General features: G+C 39.2%; 1 protein-coding gene across 3 annotated transcripts in view; it reads left to right on the top strand.

The window, feature by feature from the left end:
* Positions 1 to 25805, top strand: part of CDKAL1 (CDK5 regulatory subunit associated protein 1 like 1) — a 426323-nt gene that overhangs the window by 120667 nt on the left and 279851 nt on the right. For all 3 annotated transcript variants that reach the window (XM_068396772.1, XM_068396773.1, XM_068396774.1), the window contains 2 exons: positions 14541 to 14637; positions 25519 to 25567. In XM_068396772.1, coding sequence (XP_068252873.1) covers positions 14541 to 14637; positions 25519 to 25567 — 146 coding nt within the window. The remainder of the gene's footprint in view (positions 1 to 14540; positions 14638 to 25518; positions 25568 to 25805) is intronic.

Here is a 25805-nt window from a genome sequence, read left to right as displayed (position 1 = left end):
AGTTGATGAATGGAGCTCAGATTTTAAAAGGAGCTTCAGAGACCGTGGTGCTCAATTTCCCAATTTGAACTTTATTTAAAAGAAAACTTCTGACTCCTGGCACCTGTTTAAAAACAAACTTCTGCTTGATGACAGCGGAAGATCTTCCTGTGTGCAGACTGTTCAGAATAAAGGCTCAATCACTGTAAGAATTGCCTACTTAAGACTTTGAATCTTTGTATATAGCCTATGGTAGGAAAAAATCGTGATGTTTATTAATGAAGTAGTATTTCAAAGAAAACTTATTATACACTTAGTGCAGTCAAGGTCTGAAAAATATACTTGAGTCGCTATGGAAATTTGGAAGAAAAAGATGAGAAATCTTTTACAGCAAATTTCAGAGGCATAAGTTGTGCAGTTAGCACTCCTCGCATTTTCTCAAACTCTGCAGTGTTTGAGAACAGTAGACCAGAGTTTCTTTGAAACTCCTAGTAGAAGCAGATGGATTTCTTTTTCCAAGTTTTGTAACAGGATGATAATTTCCAGTGAGATTCAGTAGAATTCTGAGCTGCATTAAGTGGATTTAATGCAGAGCATTGCGTTATTTGATATAGCTTCCTGGTGTGAAGTTTCTTGAAGTCTGCAGAGGTGTGTATTGTATTAAAACTAGAAATGAGTTAAAAATATGAAATGGTTGCATAGGAAATGTTGTTTGAGCAATTAATATTGCTTAGAGGTATTTAAAGGTTGATGATGATATTATTTTTAATTTTTTTTTAATATTAGAGATAATTGCAGAAACTTTACCTGTAAAGCACCTAGCTTATTTTGCATAGGACTTGCAAAATAACCTTTAAAAATTATTCATTACTCTCATATTAGGTTATTTTCTTTCTTTAAAAAGCCATTGATCAATGGCATTATGCAGTGAGGTTTTTCTCCTGACATTTCTGATGATGGGATGGGGGATAGAACTACGAAATCCTGGTGGAGTGGTATATGTGGTTTACTGGGCTCAGAGAGTTACTGCTGCTAATTCTATGCCGCAAACTTTCTACATAGTACTGCATAGTGTTAGAGTTTGCTTATTCTTCAAAGGTAGAATATTCCTATACATACATCTGTGTGTATGTATAGATAAAGAGGAGCTGTAAAGATGGTGGTATTAATCTGTGAGAATTAAAGTTTATGGGAAATTTGGGGGGGGAAAAAAGGGAAGGAGAAGTTATCATGTGCATATATTTATATTCAAGCCACATGGGATTGCTGTTTGTTAGAAATGTTTAATGTTTACAGACAGGAGCTAATGTTTGTTGCTTGAATCCTTTAAATTGTTCTGACCTTTCAGATGTGCATGTGACCTAAAACTGTCATGAGCCCATGCATTTATTATTATCCCTATGAAATGCCTGGCAGTGTATTGAACTTGTAGAGCATTATCTATTGCGAAAACTACTAGAATGATATCTGGTTATTTCAGGAGACATTCTTAGGCAAGCTAATATGCTTAGAGAAATTACCCCTTCAGCTCTGATAGAAGTGACAATTTTTAGCTCTTTAAATAATACATTTTGAACTAGATTTAGATGACTAAACTGGTATTAATTTCTCAGAGCTGCTTCTAGGGCTTGTGTCTTTCTCTTCCTTCTTTCAGCCTCCCCCCCAAAAAATGTTTTCCCAACCATACACATCAGAAGGCCTAAACCAGAATGGAAGCAAGCATGCTGCATAAATTGTTAGTGACTTGAGCAGATGTAGCTACTCTGATCAGTTCCACTTCAGAGTGGGAGTGCACTAAAGCCACCTTACGCTGGTTGATGCACTTTTGAGCTTCCTCCTTGTTAATAGCATCTTCTCCCTTCCCATGCCTAAGCCTCAGTGACAGCAAATGAGTGGAGAATTTTTCCAGTGGTGTACAGGCAAAAGCAAAGTGCAGTCTTCATGCAAGTCACCTGGGAATTTAATTTTTGTTTTGTTTTTGATAATGTGATTAAAAATGCCTGAGTAGAAAAAGACAAAAATCATATTACTTCTCTTTAGATGTAGGCCCGGGCAACTAGCGATAGGACAAGAGGGCACAGCCTCAAGCTTCGCCAGGGGAGGTTCAGGTTGGACATCAGGAAGAATTTCTTTACAGAAAGGGTTATTAGACATTGGAATGGGCTGCCCAGGGAGGTGGTGAAGTCACCATCTCTGGATGTGTTTAAGAAAAGACTGGACATGGCACTTAGTGCCATGGTCTAGTTGACAGGGTGGTGTAGGGGCAGCAGTTGGACTCGATGATCCCTGAGGTCTCTTCCAACCTGGTTGATTCTGTGATTCTGTGATTCTGTGATTAGCTTCTTAAATAATCGTCATATGCTTTTAAATCTGTACGTGTAGCCACAGACTCAAAGCTTCAGTCTCTTAAATAAAATAGTAAGATCTCTTCAGTTTGTATTGTAGCATGTGGTGCAAGGCCCTTCTAAAACATCAAGTTAAAGCAGCGTAGGAATCTGTTGCTTTCAGGAACTGTGATGACTTCGTGTGAGTGTAGAAGCACTAAGATGTTCTACCAATATAGAAACCAAATTTTTCTATCCAACAAATGTATATGTCAAAATGTAGTCCACAGAGAATTGTTTGGATCTTTAACATTCTTTTAGGTGTGGTATAAAGCAATGAGAAATTAAAGATATTAATGAAGAGTTAGTTAACATAGCTTCATAATCTATCGAGATAAAGCTGTTGGCTAAGTAGCCTGTTGCAAAGAATGTGAGATATATGGTGAGGACCAAGAAACACGAGCCAACTCTCATGAGTCGCTCTCAGTTGTGAATAAGACAAACATGACCAGGAGATTGAGGGAGGGCATTTATTCCTCTTGACTTGGTGCAGCTTCACCTGGATTACTCTGTTTTGGGTGGGTTGGGGGCAGTTGAGAGATGCAAAGAGACTGGAGCAGGTCCATTGGAGGACTACTAAAATGGTCAGGCTGTCATGAGTATGGCACATAGGAGGCTAGTGGATAATCGAATGGTAGTCTATAATTGGGGCTGTGGATGTAGTCTATCTAGACTTCAGTAAGGCATTCGACACTGTCTCCTGCAGCATCCTCCTAGACAAACTGGCTGCTCAGGGCTTGGATGGGTGGACTCTTCAATGGGTTGGATGGCCGAGCCGAGAGAGTGGTGATTAATGGGGCAAAGTCCAACTGGCAGCCGGTCACTAGCGGTGTTCCCCAGGGCTCAGTTCTGGGGCCGGTGCTGTTCAATATCTTTATAGATGATCTAGACGTAGGGATTGAGTGCACCCTCAGCAAATTTGCAGATGACACCAAGCTGGGTGGGAGTGTCGATCTGCTGGAGGGTAAGAAGGCCCTACAGAGGGATCTGGACAGGTTAGATAGATGGGCCGAGACCAACGGCATGAGGTTCAACAAGAACAAGTGCCGGGTCTTACACTTCGGCCACAACAACCCCATGCAGCGCTACAGGCTGGGGGAAGAGTGGTTAGAGAGCGGCCCGGCAGAAAGAGACCTGGGGGTGCTGATTGACAGCCAGCTAAACATGAGCTAGCAGTGTGCCCAGGTGGCCAAGAAGGCCAATGGCATCCTGGCCTCTATTAGGAATAGTGTAGCCAGCCGGTCTAGGGAGGTGATCATCCCTCTGTACTCGGCACTGGTGAGGCCGCATCTTGAGTACTGTGTTCAGTTCTGGGCCCCGCACTTCAAGAAAGATGTTGAGGTGTTGGAGTGAGTCCAGAGGAGGGCGACCAAGCTGGTGAAGGGTCTGGAGGGTCTGACCTACGAGGAACGGCTGAGGGAGCTGGGGTTGTTTAGCCTGGAGAAGAGGAGACTCAGAGGTGACCTTATTGCAGTCTACAACTACCTGAAGGGAGGTTGTAGTGAAGTGGGAGTTGGCCTCTTCTCCCGGGCAACTAGCAATAGGACAAGAAGACATAGCCTCAAGCTTCACCTGGGGAGGTTCAGGTTGGACATTAGGAAGAATTTCTTTTCAGAAAGGGTTATTAGACATTGGAATGGGCTGGTGGTGGAGGTGGTGGAGTCACCATCTCTGGATGTGTTTAAGAAAAGACTGGACATGGCACTTAGTGCCATGGTCTAGTTGACAGGATGGTGTCAGGGCAACGGTTGGACTTGATGATCCCAGAGGTCTCTTCCAACCTGGTTGATTCTGTATAATTGCTTTAAAGGCAACTGTAAAGATTATGGAACAAGTTGTTCTTGATCGGACCAGAAGACATAACAAGTGACAGCAAGTTTTCTGGCCTTAGACTGGGTAACGATGTTGTCAGCAGTCCACCTGTGAATGGGAGGTTAGGCTGGATGACCTCTAGAAATCCTTTCCAACCTGCATTTCCCTGATTCTATAAAAACGAGGTTAAACAGAGAGATAAGGGTTAGTGTACTGTATGGTTTGTTACTTCTGTTGCTGTTCAGATACTGTGATCACGAATAGGAATTACATAAAACAGTCCTCATCTCTTTAGATTAGGAGGAGCTTGCTGGGCTTTACTGAAGAGTTTAATGAATTGTAATAATAACTTAAAAAAAGAGGTAAAAGGTTAGTAAAAATGTGATACAGTGCAGTTTGGACTGAGTGAAGGTTCCAGTGTTTAGGAGTTAAACCTCCTTTTTTGTTTCTGCTCTGTTCTTTGTCGCTTTTTTTATGTTTCATCGCACCATGCTATATTGCAGAATTCCTAGGCACAAAAACTAGGCATGGTGTGGCTGTTCACTCTGCATTTCCATAAGGTAAAAAGCACACGCAGCTTACTGTTTTGAAAAGTTACTTCATTGAGTTTTGTTTCCTTCTCTTTGTTGGATATCTTCTGACAGTATTCTCTGCTTATGTTGTGTAACCTATAGTTAGTGGCTTTCAAGAACATTTTTGGTTTTTCTTTCATGTAGTGGTCATAGCTCCTTGGTTTTGACTAAAAAAAACCTTGATGGTCAGAATTTTGGCTGCCTTTCAGGTCTGTGGCTTTTCTGCCCCAGCTGCCCTGATGGTGTCCAAGAGAAAATGAACTGGTTCTTAGCTCCTTTGTTATCCTTGAGTTTTTATCAGAATGTCCCATGTCAGACACAGCATAGAAATCTTCACAGGTTTTGTTCTGATGGCTCAGTAGAACAATATTGTCAGTACCACGTACTGCTCTGTGTGTTTAGTCTATGTAAATTCTGTACCTTTTTTTTTTTTGGGGGTTTGATCTTCACTTCCTTACATGATGGGAAAAATTTCCTGGTGTGTTATACTTAAAAAAAAAAAAAAAAGTTCTCATAATAGATTCTAGAACAGCAACCTCTCTTGATGATCCTTTTTTAATTTTTTAGGTAGGCTGTTACTGAGAAGCATACTACACCTCTGGGGGAAAAAAAATCTGATTATTTAATTTTCATTCAACACTAATTTCATTTTGTAGCCATTGTATCAACAAGGTTTTATATTACAACCATTGGCCATGCATGCATGTAACTTGAAGCCTGCCTGGACCTTGAGCCTGAGAGACAGTGTTTCACAAATTAATTAGAATAATAGTATGCCCTAAACCGCACTTCTTTTATGTTTAAAGAGATGACTAGAACTAAGAGTGGGAAGATTGAGAAGGTAAAGTAGAAGAAATGGTCAGTTAACAAAACATAAAAGGAGATATAGGCCACAAATACTACAATGGAGTATTGTAGTTCCTACAGAAATATGTGTAGAAAGAACAGAGAAAGAGAATGAGTCAACTGGGTTATAAAAGTTCACTGTAATGATTTTGATTCCCATTCCTTTAATCTCTCAGAAGTTTAATGTCCCTTTCCAAGTGAACTTAAAGATTTCCTTTCACTGTTTTTGAGACAAGTATATCTGATTAAACAGTCCATCTATATATGCAAAAATAAATTCAGAATAGGATTAAATTCTCAAATTTGAGGGGGGAGAATGAAGTCTTAGTGGAAAGAATGCAAAAATGCTTGCACTTTAAGGAGGTGAGTAGTGGTAGAAGGTAAAGATAAGGACAAAATTGCCGCCGTGGGTTTGGAGCTATTTCTGCTTTTTCTGAAAAATATCTCACCACTGTGGTTTCCTCAGATCCTTGCTGAAGAAAGGCTAGCATGAAACTGGAGATGTAGAAAGATGGTGAAATATTTTTAGAATCTTACTACAATGTGTCATGTATGTACTACAGGACATAAAGCTTGAAGAACATGCAGAAACTCGTAATTTTTTTTTTAAAGGTAGTTCAGCCTTTGCCAGCTGCAGCACTTCCCTCACCGCGTGGCTACCAGCAGCCTCTGCTTTTGCAAGGCTGAGTCGGCAAACTTCGATGTATCTGGTACTCCGTGCCTCAAAGAAGTTCAGAGTTTAAGTTGCTTGTGCTGTCAGCAGAGAGCTTAAGATTGGAAGTGAAAGGAGGGGGGAAGGAAAGGCCGCCAGTGCTGCGGGTGGCCTAAGTTTTGTGACGTTTGCTAGTATAGACTTTTAGAGCGTGATGTATGTAGTTTAAATTAGTAGTAATAGAAGAAGAATTAATCATTGCTCCTTTCTTCAATCCCACAAATAGATAAACAAAATATTAGTTATGGAAAACCTTGTCTTCTCAGATATTTTTGTGATACACTTAAACTTGCATGTATGACCAGAAGACCAATCAACTTGCGCAACCCAATTGTAAAGGCACATTGGTCACAAATGGAGACATAATCTAGTCCAGTCTGTCTGTTTAGGAGTGCCTTCATAGATGCTTGGTGTTTAGTGTTTGCCTTGAGAAGAGTTCAAGGAACAAGATGGGGTTTTTTTGCAGATTTTACTAAAGTACGTTAAAGGTTTTGAACAGAGAGTCGATAATAAAGGGTCTACTACAGGAAGACAACCTTATCTAAGGCAGTAGTTAGGCATTTGCCTAATTGTAATCTTAAGTAGTTTAACTTCAGTGAGTAGGTAAGAATCTGAAGAGTTGTGAATATTTCATATGGAGAATGGAGTATGTTTACTTTTAATAGTTGTCTACATGCATTGATTAAGGTAGCCTAGACGAATTTCAGCTGGCAGTGATATTTTTTGTTTCATTGTAAGAAAACAGTGAAGGAGCAGTGCATCCTACCAATAATGTGCTTAAAGACAAAACTCATAAAAACCAAAGTTTGCAGAGCAGCAAAGGCAAATACATTACCCTTGTATCTGAAGACGAACGGTAGGAGCCTAAACAGTTGCGAAATACTGCTGAAATAAATTATTTCTTAAGGTTTTAGCAGATAACTTCTACAAACCATAAATGTCACCTGTGAATAAAATATCTGTGTTAGCTAGTGAAGGTTTGGTGTCTAACAAATCCTGGCAGACTGTACTGTTCACTTGACTAGAGGTGGAGGGAGGTGTGAACTGGCGAGTGGGTGTGTTGGCGCCCGGTCTGATACCCACTCTGTAGACTGCTGGGTCCCAGGCTGTTTAGCAGTCTAAGAGGACAAATGCTGTTGCTAAGAGAGAGGAATGTAGCAAAATCTATATGCCTTACTGTGTGTTTATATCGCTGATACTACTTGTGGGGGAGTATCCCAAACTTCTAACTTGATGCATGGGAAACTCTTTTCTGGGCTCCTTTATGCTAAGCAGGAATTAAAAATCTGTGTACTACCCACCCCATTGAATGTTTTTTGAGGGACAGATTGTCATTAATTATGCTTTCCTTTTTAAAACAATGAATTTTGTTGTTGTAAGGCTGATAACTTTCAGTTACAAATTTTGCAGATTTGCTTTAAAGGTATGCTACGTTACTCTTTAAATTGCTTTTCTTAATCGATCATCTGGAGGGACAGCAGCTGGCCTGTAACTGTGCTTGTCTAGCCTGCTCAAAGGCCATCCTGGTAGATCTCTGTTCTTGGGAAAGGAACTTCCCCGCTGGTGTTGGTCAATTCAGCCTTGCTCGAGGCTACAAAAACTACCAACAGGGCCAAGGCAAAATTTAGGATTTATTCCTTCATCTCACCCTCTTCCTGGTCTGATTTTTCAATTTGGTAAAATCTGTGTATTGGTACTTTGAAAGCCTTTGCAGGAAGAAAAGACCATCATCACCACTAAAATACAGTATTTGTTTGGGTAATGGCTGCCCAAGAATAACTGTTGCAGCTTTAATTGCTGTCCAGAAAGTTACATTTACAGAAAATTTGAGTAAAGCTCTAGCCCAGATCTGACTTGGTCTAGAGTTTAAAATGAGATTGCCTTTTGCAGACAAACCTACAGTCACTTCACCTGCATGCCAAGTAGCTGGATGAAAACAAGTTTCCATTCAAACCAAGATATTAGAGCTAATGCAATCAGCTGTGTTGGGAAAACTTCCTGTAGTTTGGAAGCAGCTGCTAACCCGTTGTTTTGGAGTGTGATGGACGGAAGTGTCTGCCAAAAAAACCTGGATGGATCTGTTGTACTTGTGAAGAGCAGAAGTTTGGGTAGGGCATTCAAATGCATTTTTTCTGACAGCAGGAAATATGTGAGAAGTGTAACACCTGTTCATGCAGAACATTGTGAATATCCAGATGTAGATAAAATACACTTTTTCTTCCCCGGGTATATTCTTTCAGAAACTTAGGGAAAAATTTTATACGTAGCATATGAGTCTTGGGGTTATTCTCAGAGCTGATATTTCACTTCCTATGAAAAGCTCTGTTGGAGGAGGATATTTTTATGCTTTTTATTTGTTTTTGCTTGGAGCACATCTTTACAACCTCAGTTTGGAGTCTGATGGAGCAAGCATTTATGTCTTTTTGAAGCATTTTCAGAAAACACATGCCTGCTTTTGTCAGGAGGAGAACGTGCAACCTATTTTTCCCCTGAAGTATTTACATGTTACCTGATGGTTTTTGCCAAAGGAGACAAGTTCAGAGGATGCGGCACAGTAACCAGAGGGCTGCTTTGCTGGAGATTGGTCCTGAAAGAACAATTTGGTAAACTCAATAATTATCATCAGCATGCTCAAATGAACTTTACATCTTCACATGCCTCACAAGGAAAACATGGTAATTCTTTGGGGGCTGTGGAAGTATACAAGGAAGCTGACAGGCCTAAGTAGACTCAAGTGGCTCTGCTGAGGTAATTTTAACACTGCTCTAATTTATAACATTGACAAGTTTTCCTCAGGTTTTCCAGATGCCTTTGACTATGGGTCTGCCCCAACCTTCAAAACACAACATGTATTGGAGTTTCTTACATTCTTCTTGCTTTTTATTCACCCGTGCTGCTCAGCATATTGCAACCTGTCTCAAAGGTTTCACGAGACTTGTCAAGCTCACTTCAGACAAAACGAGGAGTTCCCATCTCCTTCTCTTTTTCTGCTTCCTTCCCAAGAGCTTTCCCTTGACCATTGTTTTGGCTCTACTGCTGCCCTACTCCCATGAGCCAGCTTAATGGAATAAAATGGTAAAAAAATCCCCAAACTCAGCTCGATAGGTTTCTTCTATATTGTTGAGTTAAATGGGGCCCTGGAAGGGTCCAGTGAGCTGCAGAGCTTGGAGCAGAGGAGGAGCGATACAGGATGGCCAGAAATGAGAAAGAAGAGGGGCTGGAGCTGGAGAAAGGTAGGAGCAGCAATAGCAGACAGGGAGGATGAGAAGCAAGCCTTTGGGTAGTAATGAGACATTAGATTGGCTCAAAGCCTGTAAAACCACTCTTTAAGTTACCACTTGTAATTTTTCAAACAGAAAATAGCTGTGTGATTTTATGGATTTTCGGGAATGTATTCCAGATGCTGTACAGGCACCATCTTTTCATACCAGAGTTGTTGTGCTCTCTTTAAAACTTGTGGCTTCCTATTGATTAATTCAGCAGATGAGACAGTTGGAAGATCTTTCACACATTTGAACCTTTAGCCAAATAGCATTTATTTTTCCCCAGAGACATCACCACATCATTTCTGCAGCCTGGGAAGTAGCATCCCCCAATTCTACTTTTTTATGACCTTTGGCAGCCTGATCTTATCCTATACCCAACTCATACTGTATTCAGCCAGAGCTGCCTTAGCAGAACTTTTTCATGTATACTAACATGTCTTTGGGCTTTTCTAGACACAAACCTTCCATTGATTTATGGCTTCACACCTTTTTAAAATGCCTGATAAGGAGTGTTGTAGATTTTGTGGAATAGAAGGCCATGAGAGTGGCCTGAGTAGATTACACTGGTGCATTGAACAATTTGATTTAACTGTACACATGTTAACGAGAAAGTTGCCAGGTTTGTGCTGGTACGGTAATAGGGAGAGAAGTGCTGTGTTTGGTAGAAAGAGCTCATTGATGTAAAAACTCACTTGAGAGTATAGTCAGTTGTCACCTGCCTAGTAGGATTCAGGATTAAATACTTCCATTTTCATTTCAGATAACAATTGTTGTACTTTAGCATTAGAAATAGTTCCTCTTATTATTTTATGAACATTTCCAAACTACTATCACTGCAGAGCTTAACAAGCTCACTGTAAAGCACTTTTCCCCCTAATTTATTTCTTTTACTGAAAATTCTGCTCTTGCTTCTCTTACTTGCATTTGACTGTTACTTAGTTCTGCTGCAGGCAACCTCCTGCTCACTGTTTAAACACTTCTTCATTATTTAATTTCACCGAAAACTGATTTTAGAGGAAAAAATTTGGTATTTGTAGGTATAATACTTGGTTTCGTGTATCTGGTACTAAAGCAACACTTTACAAATTGCATGTGTTGTGCTGACCAGTCTGTAGTTTGCCAGCTTTGCTCCGTGCAGAACAGACTGCTTTTAATTTCAGATGCCAGCCATGCCTTCCTGTGCAGCTAGGGTATCTTTCTGAGGAGTAATGGTGGCTCTCTGAAAGCCAAGAGTCATTCACTTAAGAGTTCACAGCTTATAGAAGTCCAGTGGACAGCTGTGATTATGGAAAGAGAAGAGAGCAGGCAAGCGGTGATGATCTGACTTCAATTGTCTCTCTCTAGCAAAGAGCAAGTTAGCAATTACTTTCAGTGTCACAGATTATCTTCCATTGAACTTAACCCCTCTTCTCTGCTTTTGCTTTTTGTTTCTTTTTTTTCTTTTTATTGCTTTCCTTAGATTTGAACCTCAGGGAAAGGTCCCTAACTTTTTTTTTTTGTAGTGATTCCACCTGAGTAGCTGTGTGTATCCTGAAAAAGTGGTGCAGCTTCCTGCACTGGCTGCCATGGTATCCAGCAGTGTTGCTATACACATAGTGTTGATGTAGCAAATGCTTATGGGGGCTTTTTTTGTAGGGTGAAGGGGCATTTATTTATTGTTGTTGTGTTACTGACCAAATGTTTGTGGAGCTTAGAAAAAGTAGAGGAACCATGCAACGACAGTTACATAAAATTGTGAGCAGAATATTCCAGTTTGGGCAGGTTCCTAATGACATAATTAGAAGCGCAAATAAGCAGGGCAGAAGTTTCTCCTCATTTTAGTTAAGTCTTCAAATTTGCTTTGTAAAAAGCAGAATATATTGAACATATTTCACTAAGTCTGATAGTACAATTCTAGTTGCAATGGCTATATCTATGCAATGGAGTTGCAGTGGAGTATAATCTATGATCTCACTACAGATCTTGTATGAGTCTGTAGTACAACAGTACTTTTTTTCATGGCCCTGTTGTTTCTCACTTGTTTTTTGTTCCCCGCCCATTAGTTCGATGAGCTGAAATAATTCCTTTCTTTAAAACAGAATTGCTCTAATTAAATTTCTATTCAGATGTATATCTTGCAAGTAGATTTTAGAGAAGAGTGTATTTCTAGAAAATGTTTCCTGAGTCAATTAATTTGGAAGTTCAAGGTAAGGTTCATGTAATTGAAAAATATAAAGGGTGTCTAAAAGGGAGGATGTATTTATTCATGCCACTACTAGATTCCATGAGGTATTATTCTCATTACTATTAATGTTTTTGAAGGATAAAGGCTTTTCTAATACAGTTGCCATGCTAACTGGGTTTCTGAAGAATAATTTTTGTAGGCTTTTGTTAATATGAGGAGGGCTCATTAAACAATATTAAAAGGAGATGACAATGTAGTACTGGAATGTGTATTTTCAGAAGTGGTTTCTTGAAAATGAGGCAAAAATTTTCATAATTTCCTTACAATGGTTTTTCATTTATGGAGGGTTTCATGGACTGTGCAGTGTGTTATGGATGTAATGAAAATTGACTATGATTGAAAATCTAGTCCTGACATTTCCATTTAATTGCATTTTAAAGCAAAAAATCTCAGTGTACAGAAGTCTTTATTCTGTAGAGACCTGTACAACTTTAAAAAAGTTGAGTGAAGGCAATGCTTATTATGAAGAATATGTAGTTTAACTTTTTTCCCCCTAGCTCCAGTTATAGTCCCAGAAGATACGGCAAAATGTTAAAGCTGTGAAATAACATTAAAATGCCATTTAATGTGTCAAGGGAAACTTTGTTTATTTTTTTTCTCAGATAAAGACTTGAATAAAAGCTTTTTCTTCTGTAGTGCTTGCAGGTTTTCAAGTAGATGGAGAAGGCTGTTTGCTACCAGCAGATTATACCAGATGCCGAGTTGCCTAGGGATGTGTGCTTTGTTTGCTGGAGATAGGTCTTATTGTCTTGCCTTCAGGCATCAGGTTGAGTCTGTTAGCCTACATAAGTAGTGATTTTTATCCTTTGAGTTAGTGGAGTGTCACATGGTGGTATGTGACATTTTTAGGTAATGCATGAAGTAGATGGGGTTTTTTTAACTTGGATATGTAGAAGTAGGTGACCTCTATTGAAGTTTTGAAAAACCCTTGAATATTTACCACTGAAAGAAAAGGATTGCAGATTTCAGAGACATGTTGCTGTGTTCCCTGCCTAAGAAATAAACTAAATGAGCATTTCATCATAGTTCTTTATCCACAGAAATATTATCAAGGAAGAGATGAAAGGATTTGCATTTATATTATACACCTTAGCGTGCAAGTAGAGGACCAATGAGGCTCTGTATGATGAATGTCTGAAGATATCCTGAAAGTCTCACTAAAACAAAGTTCAGTATTTTATAGAGATTTGCTGCATTTGTATTAGATATGAGGTAACAGGCAGAATACATTTTTCTGTTATTTCACACTTGTCTGTGTATGAGATACTTAATTTTTTCATTCAAAATACCTCATTTTTAGTGCATCAACCGAAACAAGGTATTTGGCAAGATGGCCTGTGATCTCCTTTAATATTACAATTTGTGTGTTCTTGGGAGATTTAATTTGAGCTATGATTTGTAATTAAATTTGTCCATATTGTGAGTATGAAGTGAAAATTGAGAGTAGTGGAACTGTGTGTGGTACCAGTCTGGTTTGGTTTTTTTTTTTCTGTATTAAATTTGCATTTGCTGGTGATCTCCAGATACTCAGTGTAGCATCCTTGTTGCTCTTGTTGAACATCACTTTCTCTGGTGCATTCAGCTTGGAGACAGCTCAAGCAAGCTAAAGAGTAAAAAATTGTCTAAGTAATTGTATGTTTTGTATAATTTTTATGCAAAATGTTATGACATGTCTTAGCCTGTTCCATCATAAGAGTAAACACTTCATGGATCCATATATTGTGGGAGAAAATATGGATTTACAAGGTTCCAGTTTGACAGAAGTCTGCCAGGAGGTCGTGGTACAGCGTGCAACTGTGGAAGAGAGTTCTTAGAGCAACCCGTAATATGTCAGACCTAGCAAATCTGCTAAAATTATTCAGTGCTTCTCTTCTTTACTGTTTTGCACATTATAATGCAGTAGTCGTGTTGGGTTAATGTGTTAATGGATGATCTTCAAAGTTTAATGAACATAAGCAGGTTTTGCACCTCCCTGTTTTGTATGCAGCCAATAGCTTTGTTCAGGGCTTCCTGTAGTTTCAAGAGGCAGTGATGGCTTGATATTCAGTGTTGAATTCAAAGTGAGTCAGAATATCACTAACGAAATGAACAGTGTTAACCATTTAATCTTAAAGTGTTTTGGTTTCCTACTTGGAGCTAAGGTAGCATCAAAGCTAAGGAATTACGTAAGTTAATATCCAGACAAATGTTTCTCTGCCAAAGGCAAGCAGTTAAAGCTTGAAAATGTTCAATATGATTTTTTTTTTTTTTGAGTAAGCATCTACCAGACTGATGTAACTGGTCATTTCTGACTGGCTCTCCAGAAATACTTAGGTTCTGAGCTAGCAGTCTCTATCTGCATAGGCTGTCCCTTGCATTCTGTGTAACTTTTCTTGAATTGCACGTAATATCTCTGTCCCGTCTTTCTTGACCACATTTTCTGCTATCATTGTGGCAAATAAAAGTTAACTGAACTCAGTTAGGGCTTTCAAGGTTGTACATTTGTCCAAGATAGAGTGGTAGTGGTCTCTGTAGATAATCCCCAAACTGAGCCACGTGTGCTGTAGCCTGGTAGCTTCACGTGGGGTTCTTTTGGTGTGTTGGTTGGTTTGGTTTCTGAGGTTCAAACGTGTACAAGTTGCTTCTGATTTGGGAATGTTTTCATTGAGGTAGCTTTCCTGTGTCACATGCACAATACAACTACTTTGAAGTTGAAAATGACCAATTTTGGAAATGTTAACATACCATCTATCTGTCCTTCTTTAGGAAAGCCCAGGAAGGGAAGAAGAAAGTGGTTCTAGCAGGCTGTGTGCCACAAGCCCAACCTCGTCAGGACTACCTGAAAGGCTTAAGTATTATTGGGGTATGTATCTTTACCAACTGGAAACCAAAGTTTTTCATAAATGTTTTCAATAGGTCAATGTCAGTATATAGACTGTGTTGCCTTTCTCTTGGAAAAAGCAGCAGAGAAGCTTGGTACCCCCATTATTCATCTTGCATTATACAGCACTTAAACCTTCTTGCATCCAGGGTGATTTGGTTTGGTTGTGGCACAAGGGGAGAAGGAAAGGGATGCTGTTGGTGGAACTGAGTTCCAGTGCCCTTTGTAGCCTGAAAATATCCAGGCTTCATCCAGGATGATGAAGATATCCATTACCATATTGTTTAAAATATCACAGTCTATTTACTTTAAGACAAAGTACACCCTTTATTAAAATCAGTGCAAGAAGTGTAAAAGACTAGAGCATATAAATTACACAGACACAGCTGAGGGTTTGGTGGTTGTTTTTCTACTTCACACTATTAAGCAGAACGGCAAATAGCAATGATTATTTTATTTAAATTTGAGGCAGTCTGAAGAGTTAAATCCACCAGTGACTGAGTTGTTTAACAGTTACCAAGCTTTACCTTGAAAAGGTAACCAGGGAGCTTTTGACTTCATTCAGTTAGTAAAGTGTCTTCAGTATCCTTTGGGGTGAAATACTACTGTATAATTGAATCACCTCTGTAAAATAGTCATGAAGTCAGGAGTCAAAGCACAAGCTAACAAAGATTCTTCCTTGTTCAAGCCTTTAGCTTAAAACTGGATGAATTTGTAAAATGCATGTTTGAGTTGAAGCAGTGTCACTGGATTCAGCGTGTGAAAATTACAGTGAAGCTCTTCTGTATTATGTTAAGTCAGAGCAGATGACTGTGCAGCACTGTTTCTGCGTTGAAAATGTAGAGGTCAATGTGTTTCCACTTCAGGGTCCTGAGTTCAGGTTGAAACTAAGATTTTATAGGAACAGCAGCAAATAAAATGTTCCAAAGCTTTCACTTTCATTAGAAGATCATACAAGATGCAGTTGTTCAAAGTAATTTAGAAGTAAAATAATAGTTTGTTTGGAATTAGGAAGAAGATGACTTCATTAACTGATTTATTGGAATTCTTTATAAAGATGGGCTTCGTGCTATTTGAATTTTTAATTAATTACTGCTGACACTCAAAATGTTTTATATCCCTTTTTTTTTTTCCCAGCTGCCTTTCTCAGCTACGTTAATGCCTATAAATTAAGTCCGTGCCCAAAAATGATATTCAGGGGCTGTAAAATGCCACACTATTCTATATAGATACATATATTGCATTGATAGTTACAGTTTAAAGGAAGAAACAAATTTCCGTTCTACTCTGCCGTCTTACTTTACACAAATACATGCAAGAGAACTGTGGTGCTCTGTCATCTCTAAGACTCCAACTAATTAAGTGCAACTTATTCCATACAACAGGATAGGAAAAACAAAAAGAAATTGTGAATGGATTTCCTCTGGGCTCAGAGCCAACAGTTATGTGATCTGTAATTGGTCGTTATAGTGAATATAACGGTATCTACACATATGAAGACAGAGGGGAAAAAATGAGTGAGTCACTATTCTTTCACCAAGACTGTAATTTGATGTTTCAGTTTTGGTGGATTTAACTTAGGAAACTTGGGGGGTCTGAAGTTTGATATTTTTTTAATTTTTTTTTTCTTTCCTTCTATTACTTTTTTAAACTTTCCTTTTTAGGTAACATGTAATTTCTGAAACTTAGCCTCTTCATTTCTGTACCTAGAACCAGTGTTTAGTGAAAAATATTTGTAGTTTTGTATTTATTACAGAAAGATTTCTGTTAGTAGTTGAATTAGGCTGTTAGTGCAGTGTTCCCAAGTACTTTTGAATTGAACCTGAAAATACTGAAACGTGATCTTTGCAATAAGGACACTGTCTTCTAACTGTCATTGCTGTGGTATAATTCACTGTGCTTTAAATAGTAGATGCTTCAGCTCAGAAAGGTCTTAAACTTTAGACATAACTATTAACAGAATCAAAATTAAGATCAGGTATTGTCTGTGTTTTCGGTTTGTATGTTTAAGATTTTCTTCTCATTTTACAGAGTGTGTGTGAGGGGGTGACTGTATTTAAAGGATAAGAGTTGTTATCTTACTATTGCAAAATATTTTTGAAAGGCAGTTTTGACGGGACTGAGAAATAGAAAATGTTATGTTGGCAGTAGATATTGATTCTGCTTCAAAATTTTAAGCATTAAGAGTACAGTTTTGGAAATCTTGCTTTACCACCAGGTTGGTCTCATCTTCAACTTGGCTGAGAGATATAGTTGATTTATTGTTGCTTATGTATGCTCTTTAATTTTTATGCTCTTTAATTTTTTTTTTTTTTTAAAAGAACAGTGTTGTCTGAGAATGTGGTTATTTACCAGCAATTATAACTCCCTTGGGGCAGTTCTCTGAAGGCAGAGTGTGTCAGAGGGCTCTTCTGCTCATCTTGTTATGATGGAGGAGGAAGTTGCGATGTAACTACCAGAAAAATTCTAGTAACTCGGGGCTTGTTTTGATCTGCACTTGAGAAATATAGGACTGAACTTCCACTGTTCTTTATTTATGACTTGATTTGGGCAGAAGGGAAGGAAGAGCAACTTCATATCCCTGTTATCATTTGTGAAGTTACTGTGCTTTTGCGTTTCTTTGAAGTCATTGCCACTTTTTAAAAATAATGTGGGATGGGGCGTTGCCATAGGCTGTATATAAGGCAAACCATAACATAACATGGCAAAGTAAAGGAGCTGTTTTCTGGAAGGGGGGGAAGCTCTAGGTAGTAATAAACCCGCCAAGTGTGAAAAGTACACAAAACACATAATGATGCATTACATAGGGTCACAGCCGTTTACACTCAGGTGGTTTCCAAAGCTTACTCCTTTATGTTCGCAGTAGTATACACACTTCAAGCTCAAGTGCACATGTAGTATTGCAAAGAGAAATCAACTCTCGTAGTTCAAATTGTCCCTCACTTTTCATTGTAAGTTGCTAAGAAGAAGGATGTGTGACTTCGTCTTTGCTGATTGTTTTGAGGAGATTACAGGGGAAGGGGAGGGAGGGACAATGGCGAATGAAAGATTTAGCAGACAGGTTATGTGCTGGGCCTCATGAATGGATGTAGGTAGTTGTAGTGTTTCCTCATGTCCTGAGTTGCATACGAGGGCATGCAAAAACCTTGTTCCCAGTGATGAGTTGATCCATTGGAATGGGATGAGATGTTTTGTTTCTTTCACACTTGTCTGGAGTTTTAAGGTGTTTGGTGTCCCAATGATGCTATGTGTTGGAACCCCTGACCAGTTTGCTGAGGGTTCATACGTCTTAAGATGTTTCACAAGCCCCGTGTATCTGTACTTTGAAATCATCAGACTTACTGGACATATTGGAAGCGTGGGGCCTAATACACATACATATCCCATTAGAGGCACACAACAGCTCTGCAGATGAGTGAATCTCTTCTCTTCCTGAAGGAGAATGTGAACCCCAGTTCTTCTTCCGTCCCCATCTTTCCCGATGTAACATCCAGCATCGGAGGCCTGTCATTAGCTGCTGTACGCCCTTTTTTCAAGGGAAGAATTTCAGTCCATTCTTTAATCTGCACAAAATATATCCAGTGTTGCCAAGGCCGTAATCCCCCCTCTGCTGCTGCGCTCAGAGTCAGAAGGTGCAGGTCCTGTGCATGGTAGAGTTAGTGCAGGCTTTTTCGCCAAGTTAAGCCTGAAGACAGCCATGAAAAGCTGTCTGCAGGGGCTTCCTGCACTCCCCTGACCTCCAAATAACCCTTTTCAGTGGCTGTTCTACTCTATAAGGCAAGCTTTAGGTAATTTTTTTAATATCCAGTTTGAAACTGTGATTAGTGGAATGCTGAACACTCCCAGTAGCAGCACATAACACTAGAAGCACTGCTATAAAGTAGATGGTTCAGTATAAAAAACGCTGAGTACGTTACAAAAAATAGGCACTTGACTTCTCAAGCTGTACACCTATAATCTGTATACACTTTTAAATTTAATGTGCCTTAGTTCTCCATTTGTAAAACCCTTCAGTGAGCAGAGCTTTAACAGTGCCATTGTGAAAGAAAATCAGTGTGACCTTAGCAAGGTGCCAAATACCTGTACATCCCTACTGCTTTGGTGTCCTAAATCAGGATGATATGTTGTATGATACTTCTGATGTTCAGTTCATACAAGTTCCAATGATGTTTGCAAAACAGAGCTAGTGATACTTCCCTGCCTTGCAGTGTTTGTAAGGTCAGACAGCATTGAAGATTGCAAGCCTCTCTGCTACCCTTAAACTGGAGCCTTGCATAAATGCAAATATCCAATGTGTGCTTCATGAAAGCGAAATTTGATGTGATTTTATTTTGAATGATTTGAATTAGCAGAACTTTTTGGAAATTGTGCTGAAAGCCTGGGAACAGGTGCACGCTGTTCTTCTGTAACTTACAGCCAAGAATGATTTCATGCAAAATTCAAGCTCAGTCAGTACCTCTCAGCTCGTCGGCTTTGGCTTTTGAATTGCCATGCTGATATTCAGATATGACGCTTGAACCTGGAAAGTCAGGAAGGAATTGCAGTTAAGCATTTGCTTTTAAACTGAAAATTGGACATGCAAATAGAAACTATTCATTTCCACAGCAGTTACGTACTGTCCTATGAGTCAAAAGGTGTAGGAATTAATTTAGATAAGAATTATACTTCAGCTGCGTCAGCGTTTAGCAATGAAAATCAGTTGTTTACATGCTTTTCTGGGGTAGTCTCCTTCCCTTTAAAGTTTGTGTAGAGCCTGCTCTCAGAATACCTTCCTAAGACGGAATATTGCCCATTACTACAGTCAGTATTGTCGGCAAAGGTTTTAAACCACAGATGTTACCCCTCTGAAGCCGAAGTGGCTAGTCACATGCCTTTTGAAGTTATGTATTAAGGCCTGGATTTATGCTGCCTAAGTGCTGTAATTTGAGAGTCTGTTTTGCTCAGCTCCCTTTATGGCCAATGAAGATAATAATCTCTTAAGATAATTTAGATTTTTAGAAGATCTGAAGTGACTTTTGAAGCCGTGTATTTCCCTTTTACTGGCTTTAGAAGGGAGATAGGCTGAGTAGGCTTTTAACATGCAACATCTGACAGAGCTGCCTAAACAAGGTGAGATGAAACTGAGAGTTGGTGAACTGGAGTTAAAATCTTTAGGATTATGAATAGTGGATTGTAATTACCTAAGATTATTTTATCTATATAGGAACCGATTTGTTTCTTATCTATGTGAATGAAAATGAAAGATGGGTAGGGTTTTTCCTAGATGAGAAAAAAAGTTGGGTTTACTTCAAATAGTTATATATATATATATATATATATAGTGTGTAGGCTCACTCCCAGGGTGTTCATAAGCATCTGAGTGCTGGTGATGTTTGCTTCAGCAGTAGCCTCATGCTGTGCGAGCAAGCTGCAGCACCTTTATGTGTTGTGGGTACCCTGTCCTCAGTTTCTCTCAACCATTGGCTAAGGTATTTTTTTTGTTTTGCAGTATTTTTTCAATAAACATGTCTAGTCTTCAATATTTCTGGTCTTTGTCCTTCCTTCATTGGCTTCAAGATATTTTTTTGTTTTGAATGTCACTTTCTGATACTTGATGTGCTTACACATTGCTTGTGTTACCTCTGAGAAATTTCCCTCTCTGGGAAACTCAGTCACCCTGCCAAGGGAAAGGGCAATCAGGGGAGGCTCCGGGAGTAATTTCTTGAGAGAGTTGTTGGTGTCCCGTCAACATCAGAGAAGCTTTAACCTTCAGACCTTCTGCGGTGGAAAGATGTTTCCTTCCATGTTGAAAGCAAGCAGGCTGTGGGGAGCAACTGTATTCGCTCTGGGGAAGGGTCCCTGAGAAGACTGGTTGTGATGAGGACCTAGCTGCTGTTTTTAAATGGCAGTAGTAACTGTGTCAGTAGCCGTGAGAGCTGAGACTCATCAGACGGTGAAACCACAAACTTCTTGGCCAAAAGACAGTCACTGGTGGCAAGTGTCAGAGATCTCATGCTTTGTCTCTGGTTCGTTTTTGTTTGCTGCTGATTTTACCAGGTTAAATCCCAGTCCCCCAGCAGAAACAGCAGTCGTCAGCCAGGTGATGTGGATCACTTATGACCACTTACAAGAAGTGGCATGTCAGGTGCAGGAATTATTCTGTGATCTTATGATTTGGAGACAACAAAGAGTGTGATTTATTCTACGCTCACATGTGTTGAGGTATCACTGCACTAAGAATCAAGAGATAATTTGAGGGAAACTGCTGATTCAAATGTCAAGATGCTTCCCAACTCCTACAGTAATTTTTCATCACCTAGTAGGCACTCTCTTCTGAGACACAGAAAGTTCAAATCACAATATAAGGAAATATTTACTGAAGGAATTGAAATGCTGATTTTGTAGGATTTAATCCTCTTCAAGTGGGACCAGAATAGCCATTATCTAACAGGCAGTGTCATAACTCCGGAAAGCACAAGCACCATGACAGTTTGCAAAGGGCAGTGTGCCTCTAGTGTAAGTATACTTCCTGCAGCTGACTCCCTCTGAAATGGCTCTGGGCTGTATTAAGAGGAGAGGAGATGAATACCTTTTCTTTTGTCATATAGGCTGCCAGGAAGAGTTACGCATTCTCACCTTTTTCGCAATAAATAGTTTGGCCAGATCATTCCTCAGCTTCTTCAGTGGTGCAGCTTGAGCCAAACAGCTTTTCTGTGGTGCCTTAGATGCCCATGTAGTGGACTCCATTAAAAGGCAGTCTGTACCCTCCAGATAATACTGGATGTTCATGAATTGCTTGTTTTCACAACTGCCCTCTATTTTTCTTATCATGGCTGCAGCCACAGAGAGAAGCACACAGAGGCTTCTCTCTCGGAAAAGACCATTAAGACATTGGATGGTTGGACATTGGAAAAAGAGCTAACTGTTTGCTTTTATGAAGTTTAGCACTTTTTACCTGCCTTTGGTTGTAAGGGGCATCTGAAGACCATCTCTACTGTTTTGTATTGGTCCTACCACTTCAGAAAGAGATTGGTCCAAATATCTTTACCCACAAAATGCTTCTGTCTGTATTTCAGTGGATGCATTAAACTGGAAGTATATTTATTTCACTGTAAGTCTTGTGTGAGGTTTTGCATTCCCAGATGACAGTGCAGGGTCTTTGCAAGAGGTCTTGGTGCTTCCCTGAAGAGAATGTCAGAACATTTATCTTACTTTCATGATAGCTTCATGGATGCAGCTTTCTAGATAGCTTTCTTTGGTCTGAGGCTCACTGACTTCTACAAAGTACAAAATCTCAGGGTAAATGTGCAACCTCTCATTTAGCTGCCTGTTAAGAGTATTCAGAGTTTATAGGAGCTCTCTTAGAGGTTGTGTTTTTTCCAGAGTCCATTTCCTGCAAAACAGTTTCAGGATGTTAATACTGGTTCTGAGACAACTTGGATTGCGTCTGAGAGCTTGGAAGAATTTGTGTGACCATCCTCAACATGCATGTCTGTCTGCACTCACAGATCACCTAGTGTGAGACTGCAGACATAGCACATTACAAGCATGTCTTTGGGCTGTTTACACTTAGCAGTTATCTGTTGAATGTGATTGTGACAGCACAAAGGGAATGGGGGAAGGGGGGAGGACACTTGCTCTGACAAATGGACCATTTCTGTACTCCTCTTGCTAATTACTGGTTCTTAGTTGCTAAGAGCTCAGGGCTTCTGTTTCTCAGTGGAGTGCTGGGATGTCCTGGGAGGTGCATGGTTTAAAATGTGACTGGCTGGCAATTGCGTGTCCAGGAGTGACCTGCAGCTTCAGCCCCAGCATGGATTGCCTCGTGTCTTCCTTGTGTGTATAAGGGCTGGATACACAGGATTGCTGAGCTGTACTTATGCCTAGCTCTGATCCCACCAGGAAGGCTCAGAGATTTTTCCTGGTCTTTGTTTCAACTCAGGCTTCATGCTTTGATACAACTCTCTTCTTTTTCCTTGCTTTTTGACCAGCCAGTTTTCTGCTTTGGCTGCTGCTTCATCCCATGGGCCTTGCCTGTGCTCTTGTCCTATATGATCTCAGCCCAGACTTCTTCATCAGCCCTGATTGGTGGTGGTTGGTGGTTTGTTTTTTTTTTTTTTTGTGCAGTCCTGCTGAGCTGCCTGCTCTAATCTGTCCTTAGCTTTTGTTCTGTCCGAGTCCTAATGGAGAACCGTTTATAATGGGCAAAAAGTTTACCATGTATGTGCTTGTAGTAGAAACAAGATCTCACAAGAAAAGTTGAGTAATGGTGTCTTTTTCCCTTCATACACCGATAAGGACTCTTTAAGTCTCTGTATGTCATGGGCTTCCTGATGCCTGTTGGAGACATTGTTGGGTCTGTGCTTAAGAAGGTTTATGGATGCCTTTGGTACTACTCCAGAACAGAATTATCTGTAAGGTTAGTGAGATGTGGGGAAAGGAATCCCGCAGACCTCTGCATACCCAAGAAAATTTCATTACCAAGACTTTGTAACTTTTTCCTTTTTCATTTTTTTCCCTTTTTTTCCAAACAAGAATCCTCTAAACCCTTCCTGCTTCTCGCTCCAGATTCTTCTCAGTTTTACTAAAATACTTTTATCTTCATAAGTGAAAATTGAAAGCATTCCATATTTTCCTCGTGAGCACTTGGGGCTTTAGCCAGACAATTTCCAATAATTTTGAATGGAAAATACTTAATGTGGGAAGTAACACATAAGGCAGAACAAACATCCATTTCTAGTCGCAGATCTCATTATCTCTCAGACCGATAATTTTAATTACTTACATGAACTGTCTTCTTGACAGACATATTCAGAATAATTTAATTTATCCAATAAAATGAAAATACAGTATACTGGTTGTCTTTTTCTGTATCTTTATTTAACAGGGGGTTTGGAGTGGTGCAAAAATTCCCCAGATGTACAATACAGAAAGTAATCGTAGGTGGTTCAGGTTATGAACCAACCAGGTTTCTTTTGTTTTAAAATCGTTTTGAACTTAAACAGTTTAGTATTGAGATATGTAGCAATAATATTTTAGGGAATGTATTTGTCACAGACTATGTTCTCTGTAGTTGTAAATGTGTATGCTTCTGTTTTCAAGTAGCATTTTAAAATTTATTTTTAAAAAATTAAGTAGAAAGTCTATATGTAAGTATCTTAGGTCATAATTTTTTAACTTATATCTGAAAGGGATATGTACCCAAGTATGTAAATACGCATGTGTTCTACACAAAAGCTTACATGTGCTTTCTTTAGAAGTAGATTGCCAAATTTTGACATATGTCTGTAATATGAATGCTTGTAATCCAGAAAAGGATTTAAATATATATCTTTTTATAAGAAAAATACCAGTATTAGCGATACTTTAAATAACATAGTGTCTAGAATCCATAACTAATATACTGTATTCAGAGATTTGTGTTTAGGAAAGGCTGAATTTCAAAAGGTTTTAAAAGAAAGTAAAAAAAAAAAAAGTACTTTTACATGGACTCGATCCAACACCAGACAAGAAAAAGAACAGACTCCCACTGACTTTAGTTGGGAACTTTAGATCAGACACCAACTACAGATGAGCTTTTTTTTTAGCTCCTATTAGACTAATTGGAAAATGAATGTGAAATAGAGATGAATGTGCAGACGTGTTTACAAGAAATGACAAACTGGTGGTTTAAGGGCACAGAGACTTAATGGCTGTGATGCAAGGGATCCAAGTTCCAGGCTCCTCGTTGCAGACCAGGTTCTGCTCTTGAAGCCTCTGCAACTCATGTTTTTCTGCTTGCTTTTGAAACAAATCAGAAAAAAAAACTCCAAGGAAGTGACTGCAAAAATCATACTAAATCTATTTCATGTAATGTACAGCTTAGAGAAGCAGTATTTAAAAAGGAATATTGTGGAAAAATTATAAACTAATTTAAATGTGCAAAGTAGGGCTTTCTGTATTTGGCTTTCCTGCAATCTGTGTAAGCATATATGTGCATATATAGTAGACATTACATAGAACGTGCAGTTTGAATGAAAGTTGGAAGAAGAATCTCAACTTTAAGAATTTGAAAGTTTAATTTTGCAGTGTTAATGCTGATTCCTTCTTCTTAATACACCAAAATCTCTGCAGTATATTGGCCATTAACTTAAAATAAAGAATAATCTATCTAATAAGAAATAATTGAACTATTTATCACATTATGGGTGAATTTTGGCAAATGTAACACTAAAACATAAATTTGTTGTCTTTGTTGGAGATACTATGTCACGGTCATTAAATATTATTCTGTCTTATAAAAAGCATGGGGGCTTTTCATTATGTTTCCAAACACTGCCTGCAGTAAGACCAGGACAATGTCTTGTTCCCTTAAACTTGACCACGGTATTCTTAATTTCTTCCCATGTTCCAGTGTCTCTCCCCTGTAATACTTCCTTAGTTTTCTCCCCTGTGGTCTGCCCTCACAATATCATCAGCTTCCTGTGATGTTCTCTACCATCTACAATTTTGGTGTTGAGACTGGGGAGAGGGAGCACTTAGGGGCTGTTTGAGCTGCCCAGGTACTGACTGCCTGGGTGACCACTGCCTTTCACAGATCATCAACAGCAGTTAGGGCCTGAACTCTTTTGTAGGGTCCCTCATTTCTAGCCATTTGGTGATTTTTGCCAAACTTACAGGAACTTGTTATTTTTGAGGACGAAATTTGGTTTAAGCTAGGTGTTGAGTTTTTAAAGTTACTTTGGGCAGATAAACCAAGATGCACAGAAAAAAAACTGGCTAAAAACATAGACCTAAACTCTTTACTCCCCCTTAATCCAGACGAACACACTTTTGAAAGAAGAGTTTATATAAAATATGTCTAGTTGTTGACTACTTAGATATTGACCTTCTGACTTTTTTTAGGTTCAGCAGATAGATCGTGTAGTAGAAGTTGTGGAGGAAACTATTAAAGGTAAGCATCCCACTTGAAATAATTGCAGCTAGTCTGAAAGATGGAAGCGTTGGCTAGCAGAAGTGCTGCTGTTACGTTCTTCATCGACCTAATGCTTGCTTTCTCCTCTAGCTAAATGTTTAGGCAGTGCTGTGCTTTGCCGTGTACGCTTTGTGTAAGTGGTGATTTCAGAGATCTTTTCTGGCAGGAGCTCTGTGGCCTGTTGGATTCATAGGTAAATGATCCTGGGGAGACTTCA

This window comes from Nyctibius grandis, chromosome 3 (assembly GCF_013368605.1).
Source record: "Nyctibius grandis isolate bNycGra1 chromosome 3, bNycGra1.pri, whole genome shotgun sequence".
Lineage (NCBI taxonomy): Eukaryota > Metazoa > Chordata > Aves > Nyctibiiformes > Nyctibiidae > Nyctibius > Nyctibius grandis.
This window is presented reverse-complemented; position numbering and strand designations above follow the sequence as displayed.